General features: G+C 49.4%; 1 protein-coding gene across 1 annotated transcript in view; it reads right to left on the reverse strand.

The window, feature by feature from the left end:
* The window catches only part of LIMCH1 (LIM and calponin homology domains 1), a 990,782-nt gene that overhangs the window by 293,972 nt on the left and 675,261 nt on the right, over window positions 1–21,549 (reverse strand). Inside the window, exon 7 of the mRNA XM_078678256.1 lies at window positions 10,836–11,031. Coding sequence (XP_078534382.1) covers window positions 10,836–11,031 — 196 coding nt within the window. The remainder of the gene's footprint in view (window positions 1–10,835; window positions 11,032–21,549) is intronic.

Genomic DNA, 21,549 nt, shown 5'->3' on the forward strand with positions numbered 1-21,549 from the left:
GAAGTCCGGGTTGCCAGCAATGGGAGTGAACGGCGACGGAAAAGTGGTGAGCTCCCGAAGCTCACACACCGCGTCCCACACTCTTAGCGGGACCCGGGTGATAAAGGAGGCGTAGAGATTAGGCGGGCGGTGAATGCGCCGTAGGAACGGGACCTCCTGGAGGGTACGGCCAGCCACTGCCTGGTCCTGAAAGAGCCAATGTTTGTCCGATCCCCACCGGCTCCACTCCACCAGGTACCTAAGCTGCGCCGCCTGAAAGTACTTCCGGAGGTCCGGGATCCCGAGCCCTCCCGCCTCCGGGGCAAGCATGGAGAGGACCCGCCTCATCCGAGGCTTACGACCCTGCCACACAAAGCGGGAGATGTCTGTCTGCGCCTGCCGTATCCAACCCACGGGGGGCTGAAGAGGCAGAGCGCGAAAGAGATACAGGATCTGGGGCAGTATCGTCATCTTCACCGCCGCAACACGGCCCAACCACGAGATTAGGCCCTTGTTCCATCGGCCAAGTTCCTCCTTTATCTTTTTGCCTAGAGAGGAATAGTTAGCTGCGACCATGGCAGGCAGGGTGGGAGCAAGCAAAATGCCCAGGTAAGGCACCGTGGAGGAGGACCACTGCAAAGGGAAGAGACTCTGAAGGTCCCGTCTGGTGTCGGCAGAGAGCGACACATCCAGTGCCGCCGACTTGGCCACGTTCATTTTAAAGCCCGCAACGCGGGCAAAAGCATCCAGCTCCTGGACGCAGGCAGGGAGTGACCGCCTGGGGTCATCTAGGGTCAGCAAGACATCGTCCGCGTATAAGCTGACAGTGTGTGTGTATTGCCCCATCTTCACCCCAATAGCGTCCGGGTTGTCGCGGATCCTCTGCGCAAACGGCTCCATATAAAGGGCGAAGAGGAGCGGCGAGAGAGGGCAACCCTGTCTCGTGCCGCGCTCAATGGTGAAGCTGCTGGAGCTGTGTCCATTGACACGCACTGACGCCGACGGTCTCCTATAGCAGTTAAAGACCATAGTGCGGAACTTCTCACCGATCCCCAGTTTCCCAAGGACCAGCTCGAGGTACGGCCAATGAACCCTATCAAAGGCCTTCTCCGCGTCGACCGATAGCAGCATCCGCTCCCCCGGGACGCGTGAGGCCTTTTCCAGCACATGCGTCACCCTCTTCGTATTGTCGACCGTCTGCCGACCAGGCACAAAACCGGCCTGATCCGCCTCCACCAAACCCGGTAAGTGTAGACCCAGTCTGGCCGCCAAGATTCCGGTGTAAAGCTTGAGGTCCACATTCAGGAGCGAAATGGGCCGGTACGAGCCGCACAAGGTCCGGTCCTTCCCCGGCTTGGGGATAACCGACACAGTCGCCGAGAGGAGGTCCGGTGGGATGGCGCCCAGTTCGGAGAAGGAGTTGAACAAGCGAGCCAGGAGAGGAGCGACAGCGGGACAGAAGGTCTTGTAGAACAAGGTCGTGTAGCCATCCGGGCCCGGGGCTTTACCATGCTTCAGCCTTGCGATCGCGGAGATGACCTCCTCCACGTGAATGTCCCTCTCTAGGTGGTCCGCCTGGGAGGGGTCCAGGGCCGGAAGGGTCACGGACTCCAGATAGGCCTCAGCCTCTCCCGGTGGGGAAGACTCCGAAGCGTACAGTGCCTCGTAAAAGGATCGAAAGGTATCCGCCACCTCCGCGTCCCCGGAAACCGGGATCCCATCCACTCCCACCAGCTCCTTCACCACATTGCGTTGCTGCGCAGCCCTGAGCCTATGGGCCAGGAGCTTACCGCATCTGTCTCTGCCGGTGTAAAAGGCATGCTTCAGGCGCAGCGCCGCGTACTCCGCCCGATCAAGATCCAGCGCAGAGAGGAGTTTTCGTGCCGCCTTCAGTTGCCTCCAAACGCGAGGAGCCCCTGTACGGCGGTGTACCTGCTCAAGCTCCCTAACCTGCGCCGTCAGTTCGTCCCTCTTGCGCTGGCGTTCCTTATTTTCCGCCGAGGAAATGGAGATAAACTCTCCCCTGACGACCGTTTTCAAAGCCGCCCACTGCGTAGCCAGGGACGTGTCAGAGTTGTTATTGTGGGTCTGGAAGTCCCGGATGACCTCGTCCACTCGCTTCACCACCGACGTCTTATGGAGCAGCGTGTCCCGAAGCCGCCACATCCCTCTCGAGGGGGGGGCCGCCGGCCACGCAAAGACTCCGGAAACCGGCGCGTGGTCGGACAGGGACAAGACCCCGATGTCCGCCGCCTCGGCGGCCGAGCGAAGCGGGCCGCTCACCAAGAGGTAATCCAACCGCGAATAAGTGCGGTGTGCATGGGAAAAGTAGGAGTAATCCCTATCGGTGGGATGCATGGTGCGCCAGAGGTCATGCAGGTCCATCTCTGCAAGCCGGTCCCGCACCGCCGCAGAAAGCTCCCCCGTTTGCGGAAAGCGCTGAGCAGACCTATCCAGAGTGGAGTCGAAGACTATATTCAGGTCTCCCCCCAGAATGATATGTCGATCGGGCGAGGCAGTAACGTCTACCAACACCGACTCCAGGAAATGATCCTGGTGGTCGTTTGGGCTGTAAACCGAACCAACCGTAAAGGCAACACCTCCCAAGCGCATGCGGTACACTAAGAGCCTCCCCTTCTGCTCGGCATGTTTATACAGCACCTCCCCTCTAAAAGAGCTGGCTAGAAGAATGGCCACCCCAGCGGTCTTAGTCGCAGCAGAGGAAAAGAGTTGCGTGGGGAACTTGGCAGAGCGCAACCTATGGCAATCTCCGGAGAGTAAATGAGTCTCCTGCAGGAGGCAAATATCCGCCCGCGACCCCTCTAACAGGGAGAGGATCGCCCTACGCTTCACGGGGTTATTCAGACCCTTGACATTAAGGGTCACTACCTTCAGGGGTGGCATCGCCTCCAGGGGAACAGCGCGCTATGAAGCAGACGGGGGATCAGCGGAGGGGGCGCGCGGGGCAGGGGCGCAGGGAAGGCCAGAGGCGGCCTCGTACTCGGTCGGACTACATCGGACGGGACCCCCCCCACAACAAACCAACAATGAAACCCCCCCAAGAACCACTTATGGCAACCGGCCAAAACAAAAAGGAAAAAACAACACCCCATAGTCTCAGTCTAGCCCAAATGGGCGAGTCTGCAGAAAACAGTCAAGTGGACGTCCAGCCACACACCACCCCCCCGCCCCCCCAGCCCCAGCCCAACATCGTTAAAGCCAAGAACCTCTCCCCCCGGAGAAAAGTTAGGCCGTTAAGGCCACACCAGTAGATACAGGCAAGTCCCCGGCCGCAGTCCTCAGGGCCTCCGCCATTTCAGCTCTGATGGTGGGCGAGTCCGGACGACTCACCGGCGCTGACGATGGGCGCCTTCTCGACCTCCGTCGGCCCCGCCGCTCGGGGCGCCTCCGCGCGGGTGTAGCCCCGTCCTCCGCCGTAGTAGTAAGACCCAGCACCCCGCAAACATCCTGTAAGGAGCGCAGCTGATGCAGTACCCCATTCCATCGAAAGATAAGACGGAAGGGGTGACCCCAGGAATAGGCCGTCTCGTGCTCTCGCAGAAAGTCCGTAGCGATGCGGAAAGACCTGCGCTTTTGCAGCGTGATAGCGGACAGGTCCTGATAGAGCGCCACAGGTCGGTCGCGGAAGGTCAGTGGCTGCTTCCTACGGGCCTCCGTCATGATGCGCTCCTTTAGAGGGAAATCCGGCAAGAACGCCAAGATATCAGGCGGGGGTGCCGATGACTGGCGCTGGCGGCCCACCCTGTGTGCTCTGTCAATGCGGATGGGGAAATCCGCTCCCTCCTCCAAGATGTCGCGGAACAGGTCCTGCAGATAAGCCACCAGGTCCGCACCCTCATCGGCGGATGAAACACCCCGCACCCGGATGTTATTCCGCCTGGACCTGTTCTCGAGGTCCTCCGAGTGGGCCTGGAGCTCGACACATTGCTCCCGGAGGCGGAGGACATCCTGTTGGAGATGGGTTATCTCCTCATCGCGACTCTGAGCCGCCGTCTCCACCGCATCGACCCGTTCACCCAGGCCCTCGACATCCCTGCGCACCTCCCGGATCTCTCCAGCCACCTCAGCCTTAAGAGTCTGAAAGTCCTCCTTGAGGGAGGCGAATAAGTCCTCCATGAAGGACCGCGTGACCGGCGGCTCGCCCGCAGTTGCGCCCGTGGACGCCCGGGAGGCCCCCGGGGACGGCAGCGCCCTGTCGCGTAGTTGCTGGGGCCTGCCGAGCATTTCCGGCAAGGTGCGATCTCCCCGTGCTGCGCCACGTCTTCCAGCCATCCTAGGGCCCAGCAAAGTCCAGGGTCAGTTGCCGTAGGCGAGCGCCACCGCTCGTGGGCACAAGATGCGAGGCCCTCGCCGAGGACAAGGGTAGTGCGTCACAGGCGACAAGATGGCGGTCCGGGCGCGGGCAAGACGGCCCTCGGACCAACAGGGTAGGCAGGCAGCAAAGTCCGAAGAGCAGGTCTCCCGTCCCGAGTTCCCAGGGAGGGCAGCAGATGAGCTGGCGCCAGAACGAGTCGAGGCTCCCGTGTGAAAAGGGCGCGGGCAGGGTTCACTGGGTACAGCCAAACAAAGACAAGATGGCGGGAGGGTGGGACCCAAGAAGGCAGCCCGGGCCAGCAAGTCCGTGGGCAACACTCAAATGAGAACGGGTCCGGAAAGTATGAAATCGGTGCTCCCCTCCATCACCAGTCGAGTGCCCGGCTCGGGCACCGCCCAAACACCGCCATCAGCGCCTCCGGGCGCGGAATTCGTAAGGCGCCGCCCTTCGAGACCCCGGGTAGTGGGGGGATCGCGGCCAGGGCTAAGGTCCGTCGCCCAGCTATGGTGCCCGCCACCAGGGCACCGGCCAGGAAGCTACCTCACTCCCCGGAGTCCGTCCAGTCCGCCGTGCAGCGCCCGGGCCAGCCAAGGCGCGCGGACAGCGCCGCTCCACGCTCCGCCTCCAGGCTCTTCTCCTCGGGGCGACCCGGCTCTAATCCTCGGAGCGATCTCTGAAGAAACCCCTCGGGAACTTCCCCCGGGGCCCCAGAAGTCAAAGCGGCACCAAAATGTGCCCCAGGCACTCCGGCACAGTACCCTCGCCCGCAGTGCAGCCGCGGGGGGAGAGAAGCGCCAGAATCGGGGCTCGAGCTGAGCCGGGCCGGAGGAGCTACGGGAGGAAGCGTCCGCTCACCCCGCCATCTTGGCCACGCCCCGTGCATAACATTTTAATAGTTGAAATACGTAAGGCCGCTCATATACAATTTGCAAAACAGATGGATTGGATATTTTCAGAGTTTTAAAAGTGTTACCCATCTTTTTCTTTTAAATATAAAAAGTTGTTAAGTTATAGTTTAAAATGTTCTGACAGTCGCTAAAACGTTTTAAACATACTGAAAATGTTCTCACTTTGAACATTTGCTACGAGATATAAAACTCGTGTACCAGTTGGGGGAAATGTTTCACTTGTAAATAATAAATTTGTTAAAAACTCCAAGAAATTGTTTGCGCACTGCATAATCTGTTTAAACACCATTACAACTCCTAGATAAACTTGTTTTACGATAACGATCGCAACATTTGAAATACAAAAATATTTTCCTGGAACCCCAAGCCTTTATTGAAATCCTCTCAGACCATTTTTGCTTTACCCAAAGTAAATCACCGAGTACTACGTGCACTGCATCCCTTTGACAACATGACATCAGATGCATCCCACAGAAAGACTGCGGCTATAGCGCGCTATCTTTGAGTTTAGAGCGGATCTAACCTTTTGAGTAAATACATTAAAGGCTTCGCCATGTCGGTCAGCTGCAGTAGATTACCTGCCACCTTTAAGTACTTTGAACTCCTGTGGCTTGCTACAAAGCACAAAGTGATAGTGACAAACGGTGTGATACAGAGAACACTTTGCAGGGGATGAATGTCCTAGTTCAGAGAGTAATCTACACAGCGCTGCACCTCTCGCGCATTCCAATGCCTTTTCTACAAAAATAACCTTCTATTTCTGGAGATGCAAGCAGCTTACAGGTTTACAAATCCTGCTAGCAATTACTGTTTCCTGTCACTAATTATGTGTGAAAGTATCGGGCACTAATCTCCCGCGGATTCTACAAACCTCATGTGTGCATGCCTGGGGTGGGGGGCTCCTGGTTTCCCCAAAGTGAAGCCCAGTGTACAAGAAGTCTAATTTATCAAACATAAGGGAAAACACAAATATCATACTGCTTCTAATTTACCACTAATTCAAATTAGACGCTAAAGCACATGAGAAACTTACTTTACTAAATTAGCACAATCACTTCATAAGAGAGTAGTTTATTACATTCGTCCTATGCAGAGCACACGCTGCACATAGAGAGCAGTGAATTCAGTCCAAGTAGTGACAGTGACTTTGGCGCAACCCAACTACTGAAAAGAAGACCATTTCTCCGCATGGCAGAGGATGCAGCTTTCGCCGGATCCAGGTGCTAGTGTGTGGATGTGGAGGTGGGGGGGGGGGGTGGGGGGGGTTTGTCCGTCTGTTCGAAAGCAAGTTTAAACAAGCATTGAAAATGCAATAGGTCTCGCCTTTGATTAAGTTAAAGCCATTTGCTTTGCTAATGGTATTGTATAGCAAAGCAAATGGCTTTAACTTAAAAGGCGAGACCTATTGCATTTTCAATGCTTGTTTTTCTTCCTATTGCAAATAGAATGCAGTTGAAACACGACATGCACTTCCGCGAGACTGTTTACGGTATGTGTGAAGTGACAACCTAAAATCAGCTGAATGGCCGGTGTTACTTTAAAAGACCACTTCCTGTGGCCGTCGACATTACACACGAAGTGTACTTTTTTTCTGAATATATTATAGTGCGTATGGAATGCAGCTGAAGGACTGTCATTTGAAAAAACTCCCGTTTCTGGCATGACATACCCTGCACCTAGGATAACGCTGGCGGGCTTCCTGTACTCTCAGACAGTGCACACGGAGTTCACTTGTTGGCACTGCGTAGTGTCCATTGTTTGTAGCTGCGGCTACGGATATTTAAGACGCCTACACTTTCATGGCCACAGACAGTACATACAAAGCGCACTTTTCCCATTACACATACTGTCCAGGGACTGGAACAAAAAGCCTTCACAAAGTGCACTTTTTGCATTTACATGCAGCATGACGCAGTTGCTGGGCTTTCTGTGACTGTGTATAGTGCACACGATAATATTGTTATTACGTAGCTTAAGTGTTAAGAAAAGGTACCTGAAAAGGTAACTGAAATGGCACATATCTGTATGCGATGTATGTGTCCACTGGCACGTTGGAGTTAGGAGTGCAGTGGTGCCTTTTAGGTGTGCATAATTTCTTCGTGAAACGTGGAAGAGCACCGGAGAGTGATGTGCGCCCCGTGCCAGCCCCCAGCACTTCGCTATGGCAGACGCCGAGGTTTCATGCACGATCTTACAGAATGTGGTCCCGCCACGTGCAGTAAACATCAACGTGAAGTGAAAAGCCACCGACATACCATAAACACTTTATCATAAACGGTGATGCGAGTATACCAACATGTAGGATTATTTAATGAACCAAATAAAATGTTGTGGCGATGACATAAAATAATTAGTCTAAAAAAAATGGTCCTGCATCGGGTCCACGTCTTGGCTTGTTACGCGTGATATATAAATAGTAATTATCTTTAAGGTGAGATGAAAGAACAATAAATTATAAGGCAGCTGAGCAGACGTTAGGACCCAGACCTGAACTCTTCATTTGAGCTAAAAGTGGTGTGTGTGGGCGGCCCCCTCGAATCTTCTCAGCAGACGGCGCAGTGAAACCGGAGAGGCGGTTAAACAGAAAGTGAAAGCGCAGTCTGGTGTCCCGCTTTCCTCACCCCCTCACCCCCCGAGTGTTCGTTTTCACAATAAAGGGGGCTGTTCAGTGGACACACACGCCTCCACCTAATCCGTGCACTACAAATTCTGTTCATTAGAGAAAGAGCGCTTCGGGTGAGGAATCTTGATGGAAGCACGCGAGGAAGGGTGGGAGGAGCGTGCACAGTTGTAATAAACTTACAGACCAGTAGTTGGCAGTTGAGGCGTGTGATCCTGTGAAGGGAACCCTGTTGTGGTGTCTGTCCTGGGAGGGCTGGCTTCACGAGCGCATAGCAGTGTGCTCTGTGCCAGAAACAAAGATGGTGTCGGCCTGTCCAGATGGGTCATCTTACAAGTGGACAAGGCGGTAACCAAGAAGCCAGCTTTCCACTCACGCGCCATCGTTTAACATAAATGATGACGCGTGCCAATGGAAAGAGGGATGGGGCTTCAAGTATACTTCTGAAATTGTATTGATTCCAAAAGGTCCTCGCAATGGCGAGAGCAGAGCATGTGGGCTGCTAACGCCAGGGGAAACCTAAAAAACAAAGTCAGGGTACATTTTACCTCTTCTTTACCGAAGTCAGCCCATAGTTTGTCTGCCGCCTGCCAGTACCAGCTCATGAAAGACCCCAGTCAGCCACACTGCTACTAACCAAAGGGTATAGGAATACTGGCATGGATTAGTCAAAGATTTTTGGAATACCGCAATGTTCAGATGTGAGTTAGTACTTCTTAATCCATGTGTACCAAAAAATAATGTCCAGGGATGTTTCTCCACAAATGGTCTCTGGTTGTGGAGAAGTGTGGCTCACTGGTTAGAGGAGGCAGACTTCACGGGTTCACACTCTGCGACTCTGGGCAATAGCTTGCTTAATCTCCACAACGGCCCCTCGCCGCGGGATGCCTGGCTTTCACCTTGCGGATACCCTGCCGGGGTTATCTCACAGGGGAATACCAGGACGGGTTCCCTAGGCAAGCGCTTAGAAACCGCTTGGTGATTTGCGCTATATAAATTCCTGTACATTTACATTCTTAAGCTCAGGAGATATAGTTACTTGCCAAATCCTGGTCCTTTGTATAAATGGATGTGTACAAGGGCCCAGGCTTGCTCAGGCAGTCTACTTACTACGCAGACAACTTCTAAAAGCTCATGTCCTCCACTAAATACCAAAGCAGGCAATCTACTCTTTGGGATCTATTCACAAATTACATTTTGTAGTACATATAATATTATTAGAGAACTACTGTTCACGTACTAGAAAACGCTACTCACAAACCCACACATGAAGGCATCCGCAGTGGCTATCGGTACTAGGAGGAGATCTTCACCATGCGCACGCATAAGCCTAAGATTTAGATGCAAATGTGAAAGGGAAAAGGGGAGTGGCTGGTAAATGAGGAGGACTTCTTACTAAACAGGAGGGGCTTATCGAGGATAATGGAGGGGCTACCCGAGGGCTATTCTAATACCAACACCCATAAACAAACAAAACCAATACATGTTAACATACAAGTTAAACATATTTTTTTTTAAAGTAGACAAAATTCTATATTACATTAAAAATGTAAACATTTTTAATTGTAAAAATAAATGTTGCTTTAAAAAGTTAAATCAATATTTTCAATATTTAAAAATTGTATCAAACATCTTCATCAATATCTTCAATTAATCTATATTAAGATTTTTTTATTTTTTATTACAAAATATTTACACATTAACTTAATCTATTGTACTTTTTAATACACATTTAAATTGAAAAGGTAGTTCATTTTAACATTTTATTTTATTAGCTCCATGTTAATTATTTTAAATGAATTTACATTTTTATTTTACAGTAAAATAGTTTCTATTTTGTAAGAATTAATTACCTTTATTATTTTCCCTATATTCTACTATAGGGAGATGTCTGACCTTGTGAAGGACATTTCCATCTATGTGTGAAAAGTTACTAGTAATAACCGTACACTCATAAATGATGTCTTAGATGCTTCCAGAGCGAGACACGCAAGTTTGCACTTAGTTATAAATCTATACTTTGAAATGGAGAGTAGCAAAAAAGCATAGATTTACACTTAGATGCAGGAGTACATTGGCGTGCAAGCAAATCTACCTGTGTACATTTTTTTGTGAATAGGGCCCATTGTGTTTTGGTGATCTGCTCACTGTTAAAAGGCCACACCTCAGGTGAACAATGCCCTAAAGTAAACGTATCACGACACACCACAACAACTGGTAAAATGCAACAACTCCTGTGTGATAAAACAGGGAAAAGGGAGCATTTAGGTCTACCTCCTCTCACTCAGGGTCTACCAAAATCAAAGTCACGAGAAAAATAGAGATTTTCCAACAATCTCGCTGGCATATAATGTAAAAATACATTATACACCAAGGAGGTCACATGTGAGGGGATAAAGGGGCAATGAAAAGAGACGAATGTGTATTGGTAGGGGTAACAGACAAATCATAATATTTTGCAAAATAACCAATAGAATTCAAGACTTTCAAAGCAGAGAGGGAGAGTGTGTGTTCGTTTTTGTTCGTGTGTATGTAAAAAATCCTTGTGAAATCCGACAGACAACTCACCATCTCCGACTGAAAGCACCTGTACCCAACAATTTTCCAGAACATACATTTATTACGAGGGTGTTAACACCCTCCCCCAAGCTACGCCCTGGATGTGTAGGTAATTTTGAAGGATGTATTTTTCTGCTGCATATTATTACACTGCACACTTTTTCTTTAAAGTTTGTTCTGCTGGCTATATCTTTGAAACTGTTTGCCATATAATACCTGATGATAAGGTGAACTCCTTTTCGTACTTTGGGGAAAATGTACTTTTATATAGTTTATTTCATATTCAAATGCAGAGCACAGACATTAAACTTCGTAATTCTGTACGGTTGCACAAAGTTCACTGCATGACATTAAACTGGTGCGTGCGTGGGTACTGAGACAGCAGTGCAAGACATCAGACACCATGGATAAAGGCCTGGCCTCCGGTACCTACCATCGCTGCTCCCTCGCAGGACTACATCCGGGGACGGGGTCTGCTGTGAGCGGGAGCCGAACGAGTCCAGGCTGTCGAAGGAGTCGTCCCTGCCATGCCGCGGCGGGGAGAGCGAGTCGCTGCGCTCCGAGTCCCAGCAGTCGATGTAGCCGCTGTCACGAATGCTGCGCTTGGGGCTCTCGATGTCCTCCGTCTCCTGGGACAGCAAGATAGAAAAGAAATGCATTCTGAGGCAAGGTGCACGTTCAGTAAAAAGCCAACACGCCCATTCAAACCCCAGCCCATTCAAACCCCAGCCCATTCAGCATCACTCACATCTCAAAGGTAAACCGGAAAAGCACCTTGAGGATAGAGACAAAACGCTTCCAGGCGCACGGGAAACTGACACACTTATAAACACCAACAATCACCCTTTTCTGGCTTTCAGAATCAGCAGGGACAAAGAGGCCAGTCTACTGAGGAGGATAGAAGCCCCACAGGTGAAAGTACCTGGACCTGCGCTAGCGCCCGCGCCATCATTAATAAAAAGCAGCTGTGTCCACTTGTGGGGGTACGCCATCCTCCCCCCAGTGAGGGTCTCCCCTCTCTCGGGCTAGGTGCCCACCGCAGCACGCTGCCTGGCCCTACTGTACTACGCACGCTGGCCCCATAATGAGGCAGTGTGTCTCGCCCTCCCCCCCCGCTAGAAAGAAAAATTCCTGCTATGAAAGGGGGGTGTCTTTCCGAGGCAATCAGCAATGAAAAATATGCTAAATGTTTTTGCTGATGCCGCCGAAGAATTTGGCGCAGCGCTCTCCTCGCTGCCAGCTCTGGGCCCCGGGGGACATGCGAGCCCTTGCGGCTGACCCACATGTCCGGAGCCGGCGGAACAATGGCCGCCTTTGAGGGCCCCGCGCTCGTGAATTCTTTCCAGCATAGGCCGCGCTCACTCAAACACTGCTGAGCCGGCCCGGGGAAAGGTCACCGGAGCCGTCCGCGCCCGCCTGCGAGAATAAACCCCTTGTTCCAACCTCTGTCTTCGCATTCGCGACAATGGCACGGGCCGAGGAAGCCAAAATAACAAGGCCTGTTGAAATCCAAAACTCTGCTCCACCTCCCTGGGGCTGTCGTGTGAATCGGGGCCGGGGGGAAGTCATCCGGGCCAGGCACAGCCGACAGGCGAGGACAAACAGATTCCCCAATGTTTAATTCCATTGTTTTCCACAGAAGTAAAGCATTCTCACTTTAACTTTTTTTTGTTTTGGATATGTAAAATAAAGCATAACGTGTTCTCATCGTCTGCTACAGTCTTACTATTAACCATCACAAATCAAGTGATAGAAAAGTAGAATCGGGCACTGTAAACTTACAGTACTAAGAAGCTGAACAGTGCTTAATTTGTGTCGGTGGCTTGAAGGGGGTAGGCACCGGCACTCAAATTATAGGGACTGGAATTCATTTTTCAACGTGAGACTCTGGGACTAGCTCTAGGACACCCCCGCGCCGCACGGCCACCAGCTGCTGCGTGCGCCTCCCTGCCCGTGTGCCTCGATTCCGTCGCGTGACCGCGCCCCCTTCCTTAGAGCGGCGTGGTCCGTGCTCGCTCGAACTGCCCTTGTTGTTTCTGCATTGTATGGTATTTTCTGTATTTATTGTTTAGTAGTTTTGACAGTCTGTATTGCCTGTATTTTTCCCAGTAAGTCGTTGTTTCCTTCCTGTGTTGCCTTTCTCTGACCCTCGTCCCCCCTCCCCGCTTCCACAGAGACACCATCCGCATCACGACCAACACCGACGACACCCTAACCACCGCCGAACACCTGCACTTCCAGATCCACACCGACCCGAAGACCACCCCTCAGAGGCACCCTGATCTACCGACCCCCGGGACCACGCACACGATTCAGCGAGGACATCGCCGACTTCATCAGCCCGCATGCCCTCCCCTCCGCCGACTACATCCTCCTGGGGGACCTCAACTTCCACCTGGAGAACAACAGCGACCGCAACACCATCACCCTGCTCGACAACCTCGCCAACCTCGGACTCAAGCAGCAGGTGTCCACCCCCACCCACCTCGCCGGACACACACTCGACGCCGTCTTCTCATCCAGCAAAGACATCGCCTTCAGCCACGCAACAGGACTCCACTGGACGGACCACAGCTGCGTCCACTTCACCTTCAAAAGAACGACGATCCACCACCACCAGCAACAGGTTGCCCGAAGAAGCTGGAACAAGATCACAGCCGACCAGCTCACCGCCTCCCTGAGCCAGCACCCTCCTGCCGGCTCAGCGAACCCCAGCCAGGCCGCCGACAACCTCACGAAGTGGATCAGCAACAGCGCGGACGAACTCGCCCCTCTGAGGACCCCGCCCAGCAGACCCGGCAGCAGAAAAACCCCATGGTTCACCGACAAACTCAAGAGCTCCAAGAAGAACTGCCGAGCCCTCGAGAAAGTATGGAGAAGGGAACCAACAACGGACAACATGACCACCCTCAAGCTCGCCACCCGGAAACACCACCAACTGATCCGCGCCACCAAGAAAAACACATACAAGGACCGGCTGGACAACAACGCACACAACTGCAAGGAACTCTTCAACATCGTGAAAGAGCTCTCCAACCCCAACGCCGGAAACAACGACATCACCCCGTCGCAAGACCTCTGCAACTCCCTCGCGTCCTACTTCCACAACAAGATCGCGGACATACACAACAGCTTCAGCATCCAACCAACGCACGCCAGAAACGCCACCCACCACCACCCTCCGCGCCTGGACTCCGATCAGCACCGAAGACACCATCCGCACAATGAACTCCGTCCACTCCGGATCTCCGACTGACCCCTGCCCTCACCACATCTTCAACAAGGCCGACGCTGTCATCGCACCCCACCTGCGGGACATTATCAACACCTCCTTCGACACCGCCACCTTCCCGGAGAGCTGGAAGCACGCAGAACTCAGCGCTCTTCTCAAGAAACCTACAGCGGACCCCACCGAACTCAAGAATTACCGTCCCATCTCGCTCCTCCCGTTCCCGGCCAAAGTCATCGAAAAGACCGTCAACAAACAGCTGGCCGCCTTCCTCGAGACGAATGGATCCCTCGACCCCTCACAGTCTGGCTTCCGAGCCAACCACAGCACCGAGACCGCCCTCATCGCTGCCACCGATGACATCCGAACCCTGATGGACAACGGAGAAACAGCGGCCCTCATCCTCCTGGACCTCTCCGCAGCTTTCGACACTGTCTGCCACCGCACCCTAGTGCAGCGCCTCGGCAACATCGGAATCCAGGAGAAGGCACTGGAATGGATCACCTCCTTCCTCGACGGAAGAACACAGAGAGTCCGCCTACCACCGTACAAGTCAGAGGCCACCGAAGTCATCTGCGGCGTCCCTCAAGGATCCTCGTTGAGTCCCACCCTCTTCAACGTCTACATGAGCCCCCTCGCGGCCATCGCACGCCAACACAACCTCAACATAATCTACGCCGACGACACCCAGCTGATCCTCTCCCTGACCAACGACCCCGCCGCCGCCAGAGCCAACCTACACGAAGGGATGAGAGATGTAGCCGAGTGGATGACGACCAGCCGCCTGAAACTGAACTCAGACAAGACGGAGGTCCTCATCCTGGGCTCCTCGCCCTCCGCCTGGGACGACTCCTGGTGGCCCCCCGCCCTGGGCACAGCACCCAAACCGACGGACCACGCACGCAACCTGGGCTTCATCCTGGACTCCTCCCTCTCCATGACCAGACAAGTCAACGCCGTCTCCTCGTCATGCTTCAACATCCTACGCATGCTACGGAAGATCTTCTGGTGGATCCCCACCGAGACCAGGAAGACTGTCACCCAGGCCCTCGTCACTAGCCAACTGGACTACGGCAACGCCCTCTACGCCGGAACCACCGCCAAGCTCCAGAAGAGACTCCAGCGGATCCAGAACGCCTCAGCCAGACTCATCCTCGACATCCCACGAAACAGCCACATCTCCGGACATCTGAGAGACCTGCACTGGCTCCCCGTCAACAAAAGAATCACCTTCCGTCTCCTCACCCACGGACACAAAGCCCTACACGACCAAGGCCCGAGCTACCTCAACAACCGAATCAACTTCTACGCTCCCAAGCGCCACCTCAGATCAACCAGCCACGCCCTCGCCGCCGTCCCCCGCATCCGAAGAGCGACAACAGGAGGAAGGTCCTTCTCCTACCTGGCCGCCAAGACCTGGAACTCCCTCCCGACCGACCTGCGTCTGACCCAAGACCACCTCGCCTTCAGGAAGAAGCTCAAGACCTGGCTGTTCGAGCAGTAACGGCACCCCCCCCCCCCCTCCTAGCGCCTTGAGACCCTACGGGTGAGTAGTGCGCTCTATAAATGTCTTTATTGATTGATTGATTGACCGAGAGCAAGAGAGAGAGTCAGAAGGGAGAGAAACAGAACAGGTAACTAGTGACAAGGGGAGAAAAAAGTACCTGCAATAGTAACCTAAAACGGGAACTGTAGGGTGATGGGCGAAAATGGAGGAACCAAGACTAGGCAGCTTTGGAATACCACAACCCCAGCAGTGGGCCCCAAAGAGAACATTTGGCTGGTACATATTTATTCTTACAAATTAAGCTCTAGGCACAAATCAACATTTTGCACATACAGAAATGTAAAATCAATAAAAAGAATCCAAGAGATGTTATTTACCCGATTCACCTCCATACTCTTTTTAAACTAAACGGTGCTGATGGAATATTCTACATATTTTAACATGTTGGGTGTCCTCCTTCATTTCCCTTCCAAACTACATCATTGATCTCCTGTTTTATAATTTAGAAGTATTTAATGAATTTACAACTAGGATTTTTAAAATCATTTACCACTGCATAGTTGTGCCACGTGTCCCCAAAGTTTCCACTAGCAAACAAAGGACAATGGCAAATACATCTGTGGCATGAGATCATGATGTATAAACACATCATTAAGGCTTATATATACATATATGCACGTTTAGAATCCTACTCCTAGTGTCCGTAAACAGCTTAACTTTATTCTGTGAATCATGGCGAGATATAGAAATGCTGACATGTTTCAACCCCACAGGCCTTGATCACGGCTGATTAGTCCTGCTTCAATATGAGTAAGTGTGTGTGTATAAATATATATTTTATTAACTGAAAAAGCAAAGGTTAAAGTAATTATATTTAGGGAATAGGTCAGTGTCAACATTAATGTTTTGAACTAAAATAAAAGAAATTTATCAGTTATAGTTAGCTGGGCTAACTATAACTTGAAGCCCCATCATGCACCTCGTATGACCTCACATATTTCATCACTCAGGACATGTTCTATGACAATTATGATATCACTAAGACATCAGTCATGACATCACCCAATGAGTATGATAGTTTTATAGTTTACATAATGGCAGGCAACAACCATATTACTTTTCTAACTAATTTCGTACAGCTGGTAATTTTGTGCACCATAAGTGTATAGGTATTGAACACGATATAAATCTTTGTATTGAAAAGTAACTTTGTATTCAAGTGACAGTTGAGGACCTGTGTTCATTATGTTCCACACACGTTTTTTGGTACTGCAGAAAAAGTTTCCAGTAAGGCAAATATTTTACATACGAAGTAATGTAAGCAGTCTTGAGTTATGAGACTGAATAGTCGCAGCATGACAATTTCTGCTTAACATAGAAGACTGTGTTCACCAGGTACTAACCTATGTACATGTGCCTGTTTTGCTTCATAAGATGGGCTATCTTTAAAGCTGCAGGTAGTATAATTTTAACGCAAACACAAAGATGATGGACAGAGCGCTGAACTTTTCAGGCACACACCCCCAGTCATGGATCCGGGTTGAATCCATCATTCCTTAGCTCACCTCGCCGCCCCAGTTCAAACCAAGCCATATGCAAATCAGTGTTGACCCTGTTCCTCATGGGAACAGTCCAGCCCGAACTGCCAAGCCAGGTCTTCCCTGGACCGTAAACAGGCATCCTGGGACCGGTTTCGGGATAACACCCTTCATCAGCCAGGCTAGCCAGAATCCAGTGGCAAAGTGAACAAGGGACCCACGTTTGGGCATACCCTGCCAACTAAGGGCAAACAAAGCAAACACAAAGAGGTGATGGACGGCGTGCTGAAACTTTTCAGATACTCACCCCTAGTCACAGATCTGAGTTGAATCCATCATCATTCTTTAGCTTAGTTCTCCACCTCAGTTCAGACCCAGCCATATGCAAATCAGTCTTGACCCTGTTCCTCATGGGAACAGTCCAGTCCAGCCCAAACTGCCAAGCCAGGTCTTCCCTAGACCAGAAACAAGCATCCTGGGATCAGTTTCAGGGTAACACCCCTCATCAGCCAAGGTAAATTGAATCCAGTGGCAAAGTGAGCAAGGAACCCACGTCTGGGCATGCCTGGCTTGGCAGTTCGGGCTGGACGGTTCCCATGAGGAACAGGGTCAAGACTTTATGAGTGATATAATATGTGAGGTCATAAGCAGTGCATGGCAGGGGCACAAGTTATAGTTAGCTCTGCTAACTATAACCGGTGAATTTCTGTATTTTGTTGTTAATGTTGTCACTAACATATTCAACTAACTACAACGTTACTTTAAACATTAATTTTTTCAATGAATTGCTAACGTTTTTGTTTTTAACAAAGTTACATTTTACTACCAAACGAAAAGCCAACCTCCGCTGCACACGACCGTTGGGCGTGGGTGGCGGGGTATTGGTCACAGGGCAAAATGTTTTTTTAAAGGGGAGGGGGAGCAAGTGACCAAGAGACCCTCCTCCCCTGGTCTTATTAGGCCCTGGGGACCAATCACCGAGGGCCTTTTTTTTTTTAAGGGGGGGGGGGGGGCACATAGAATTTTTTTTTCCTCCAAGAAGAAATGAAATGTATCTTCCTTAACTTCAAGCCTCACAACATAATCTTTAAAAATACTGGTTACTTCATAATGTACGTTTCTAAGGCTTTTTATCCCATCAGACGACTTTTCACATTTACACGGTCATGTGACGAATTACTTCACAATCACTGCTCCCTGCCATGATGGCTTGTAGAATTTGTGGTCTAAGTCAACACTTTTAGTTATGTTATTAGAGCCTTTTTCAATAAAACAAGTTTCACAATTATTGCACCCTTTAGTGGGATCAAATATATTTATACATTAATTATTCCTTTGCCATGACTCAGTTTGATTCTTAATGGACTTCCTTTTACTAGGCTTCTAGCAGATTTTTATTCACCATCTTTACATGCACAAAAACCGCAATGTTTGAGGTTTCTGAGCAGTAGCATCTCGCACAGGTAAATGCTGTGTGGTGGTGGGGCAGAGGCGTTGTGGGGTGGGGGTAGTGGAACCGGACATACGACGGGAATGTGAAAACAAACAAAATAAATAAATAAAACCACTTACCTTGCGCTCGCCGCATCACAGACTTCGGCAATGCTGCAAGCGCAATGTAAGTGGTTTTATTTAACTATTTAGTTAGTTTTCACATCCTAGTCAAATGTCGGATTCCACTACCCCACACCCTCCCCCATAGCATTTATCTGTGCGAGCGGCCGCTGTTTCTGAGACAATCAAGCTCCAGGGATGTGGAATTCCTGTAGCCCGACGCCCAGGACATATTGTTTGGGTCAAGGGCAACATGTTTTCATGTCCCTTTTGTCCTTGGGACAAGTAGGCCCAAACCCTACAGCACAAACCCTTTGACTGCCAGTTTAGAGTAACAGATTATGGATCAGCATTGTCAGCAGTAATGGTAATTTAATAAAATATCTGCCCATGGGGCAAGTTGCTTCATAAATCTACTTGTCCTGTAACAAAATCCACTTGTCCCTTTTGTGTCATGTAATGCAGTGACAATTAAAGGTAGTCATCTCATTATATAAGAGCTCTGATATAGCCTCTCTGACTATGCTAGGGCTCATATCATAGTAGGTTTTGAATACTTGCAATTGCCTTATGTTGCTGCATTTCTGCAGATCTACATACCGGGCCGAAGGTAGTGGCAAGCAATATAGTTCGAGGGTTGGAGTGCCATTTTGAGTCTATGCAAACCTACTAACTTGCATGTTTAAAGGGTTTATCAACTCTTCTCTAATCTTTTCCCATACTGACAAAGGTTGGATATTAACTCTGGGCAATGGCAGACATAAAAGTTCTTCCAGGGTTGGGAAAAAAGTGGTTGGAGAGAATGTTAACTTACAAATTTAACTTTTGCATGAGCAAATCTGCATGTGTAGATTTGCTCATGCTAAAATGCACACAGACATTGTCTAGGAGTACAATTTCTTGGCTGACTTCTGTAAATTCTGTGAATTAATAAAAGCTGTATATCGGCACTTAACGCAAGGACATATACCATATGTGCGCTTTTAAGACTTCCTTTAATTTGGCCCCTAATTTGGTCTGGCGTTAGCCATGACCTTTTGCGTTTATTAAAATTCTATCACTCTCTTGGTCTATCGGCTGGCTTCACTGTCATTGGCAGCCTTCTGCTCTTTCACAAGGAGCATATCCGCGCACAAATTAGTTTTGTTCAGTGCTAAGAACTACTGTGGCAATGTGTGCATTTTGAGACCGAAAATAACTTTTGCTTTTGCCAATGTTTGTTATAATGGTGAGGGCCTAACAGCTCCCACACCAATAATGCTTAACAAAAACCATCTGAAAACAAGTCACGCACTGACAACGCCAAAAAGCTGACCACAAATTTGAGACCTGTGGGTTTGCCAATGCTTGTTTATTATTTTTTTAAATAATTTTATTGAAACCGGTTACACTTATTTTCCATTAAGAATATGTCTGGGAATATTAGCATACATCATCACATTTTACTAATTGATGCTGCAAAGAAATGGCACCTAAACCTTTACTGTACTTTAGCTAAATGTTTTTTTTCCTACTTGCATTTTTTTGTGAATATTTTATTTTGAAAGCAAAGAATCTTGCTTTCAAGCTTCTGCAAATATTTACATCTTATCAGAGAGCATTCTGGGAGCATTAAACATAGCCTCATATTGCTAAACTTGGAAAATGTGTGTACACTTTTTTATATTGAAACCAGTCAGTAGTGCAGTCGAAACTAACAACATTTACTTAGAACGCTCACCCTAATAATAAAAGGTTGTATTAATGAACCATAAATACAAGTCTAAACAGCATTAACAACCGGATACAATTAGTACCATAACTGCTGACAATGCTGATCCATAATCTCTTACTCTAAACTGGCAGCCAAAGGGTTTGTGCTGTAGGGTTTGGGCCTACTTGTCCCAAGGACAAAAGGCACATGAAAACTTGTTGCCCTTGACCCAAAAAAATATGTCCTGGGCGTCGGGCTATAGGAATTCCACATCCCTGACGGTTATATCATATGCAGATAATACCCAGTAGATTCTCTCATTAGAGCGACAGCCTTTGATTTCAGAGCTTATCTTCCAGAAATGTCTCACAGGTGTTTAACTTGATGAATCACAACCAACTAAATTGCAACGCAGAAAAAACTGATTATCCTGTTTGGTAAATCCAATGCGTTCTCCCCAACAACCTGGTGGCCCGAGGGCAACTTCCCCCATCTTCCGCCCACTACCACAGTGCAAAACGGAGGATGAGGTTTGACTCCGACATATATTTCAGGCCTCATATTCTTAATGTTTCAGCAACTTGTTTTGCGCTGCTAAGAAGCTTGAAAAAATGTCTTGCCTTCTTACCTCTAACTGCTCACAAGACAGTGATACATGCCATAATCACTTCGAGACTGGATTACAGTAATTTCCTCTTCTTGTGTTTGCGAAACCACTTTTTATTTTGTGCAGAAAATCTAAAGATATTAAAGATCAAATCCAAACGTTGGGATGTCCTTAAAGCAGATATGGATCTTTGTGGGATAATAACAGACCGTCCTTCGATCACTTTCAGAAGAGCCAAAACTTAAAAAAAAAATCCTGATTTCTAGTGGCACGCACAATACTTATAAGTGAAACCTAAAACGTGGTTGGATAATAAATTAGCAGTATGTTACAGTTGTGGTGGGTGCATTTGCTGCAAATATGTTAAAAATAAGTCCACAATGTTTTCTAATCATGCCCAGTCTAAATTGTTAAAATCAAACCCTTTATGAATTGTAACACTAGCTACTGTGTCTATATTGTTACATGTGTTTGCTGCTACAATATTTATGTTCAACCAAAAGACGGTTCACAGAGAGGTGGAAAGAATACCTTAGCGCTATTAGGAACTAAGATACTAAACCTCCCATTGCAGTGCCCTTCAAAGACCCACACCATCATATACATATCAGTCACATTTTTTTCATGGTCATTGAACACATATCCATTCACCACAGAGGAGGTGGTAGGGAAGTCAGAATGAGACCCAAAGAGTGTTGGTGGATTAATATACAGCACGCAGGCAGATTTGGCTTGAACATGGATCATGAACTTTACACCCCTCTCTGGCAGATCAGTCAGTTTGTAGTGCAAGACCTTGCATTGTTATTAACAGTTTACATCTGGGTGGATACATGAATGTTTAGAATAATGGTATTAGTTTCTGTTACAGTAGGATGTAGGTATTCCTGAAACATTGTCTATGTAGGAGGTGCAACTCCCTACTGTGTTTGAGATTTTAGGTCTCAAAAAATGTATGACTTTTCAGAAGCTCGCTGTCAGAGTTGAGTTCATTGCCTAGCTAAATAGGTAGTTGAGTC

This window comes from Lissotriton helveticus, chromosome 2_2, assembly GCF_964261635.1.
Source record: "Lissotriton helveticus chromosome 2_2, aLisHel1.1, whole genome shotgun sequence".
Taxonomy (NCBI): domain Eukaryota; kingdom Metazoa; phylum Chordata; class Amphibia; order Caudata; family Salamandridae; genus Lissotriton; species Lissotriton helveticus.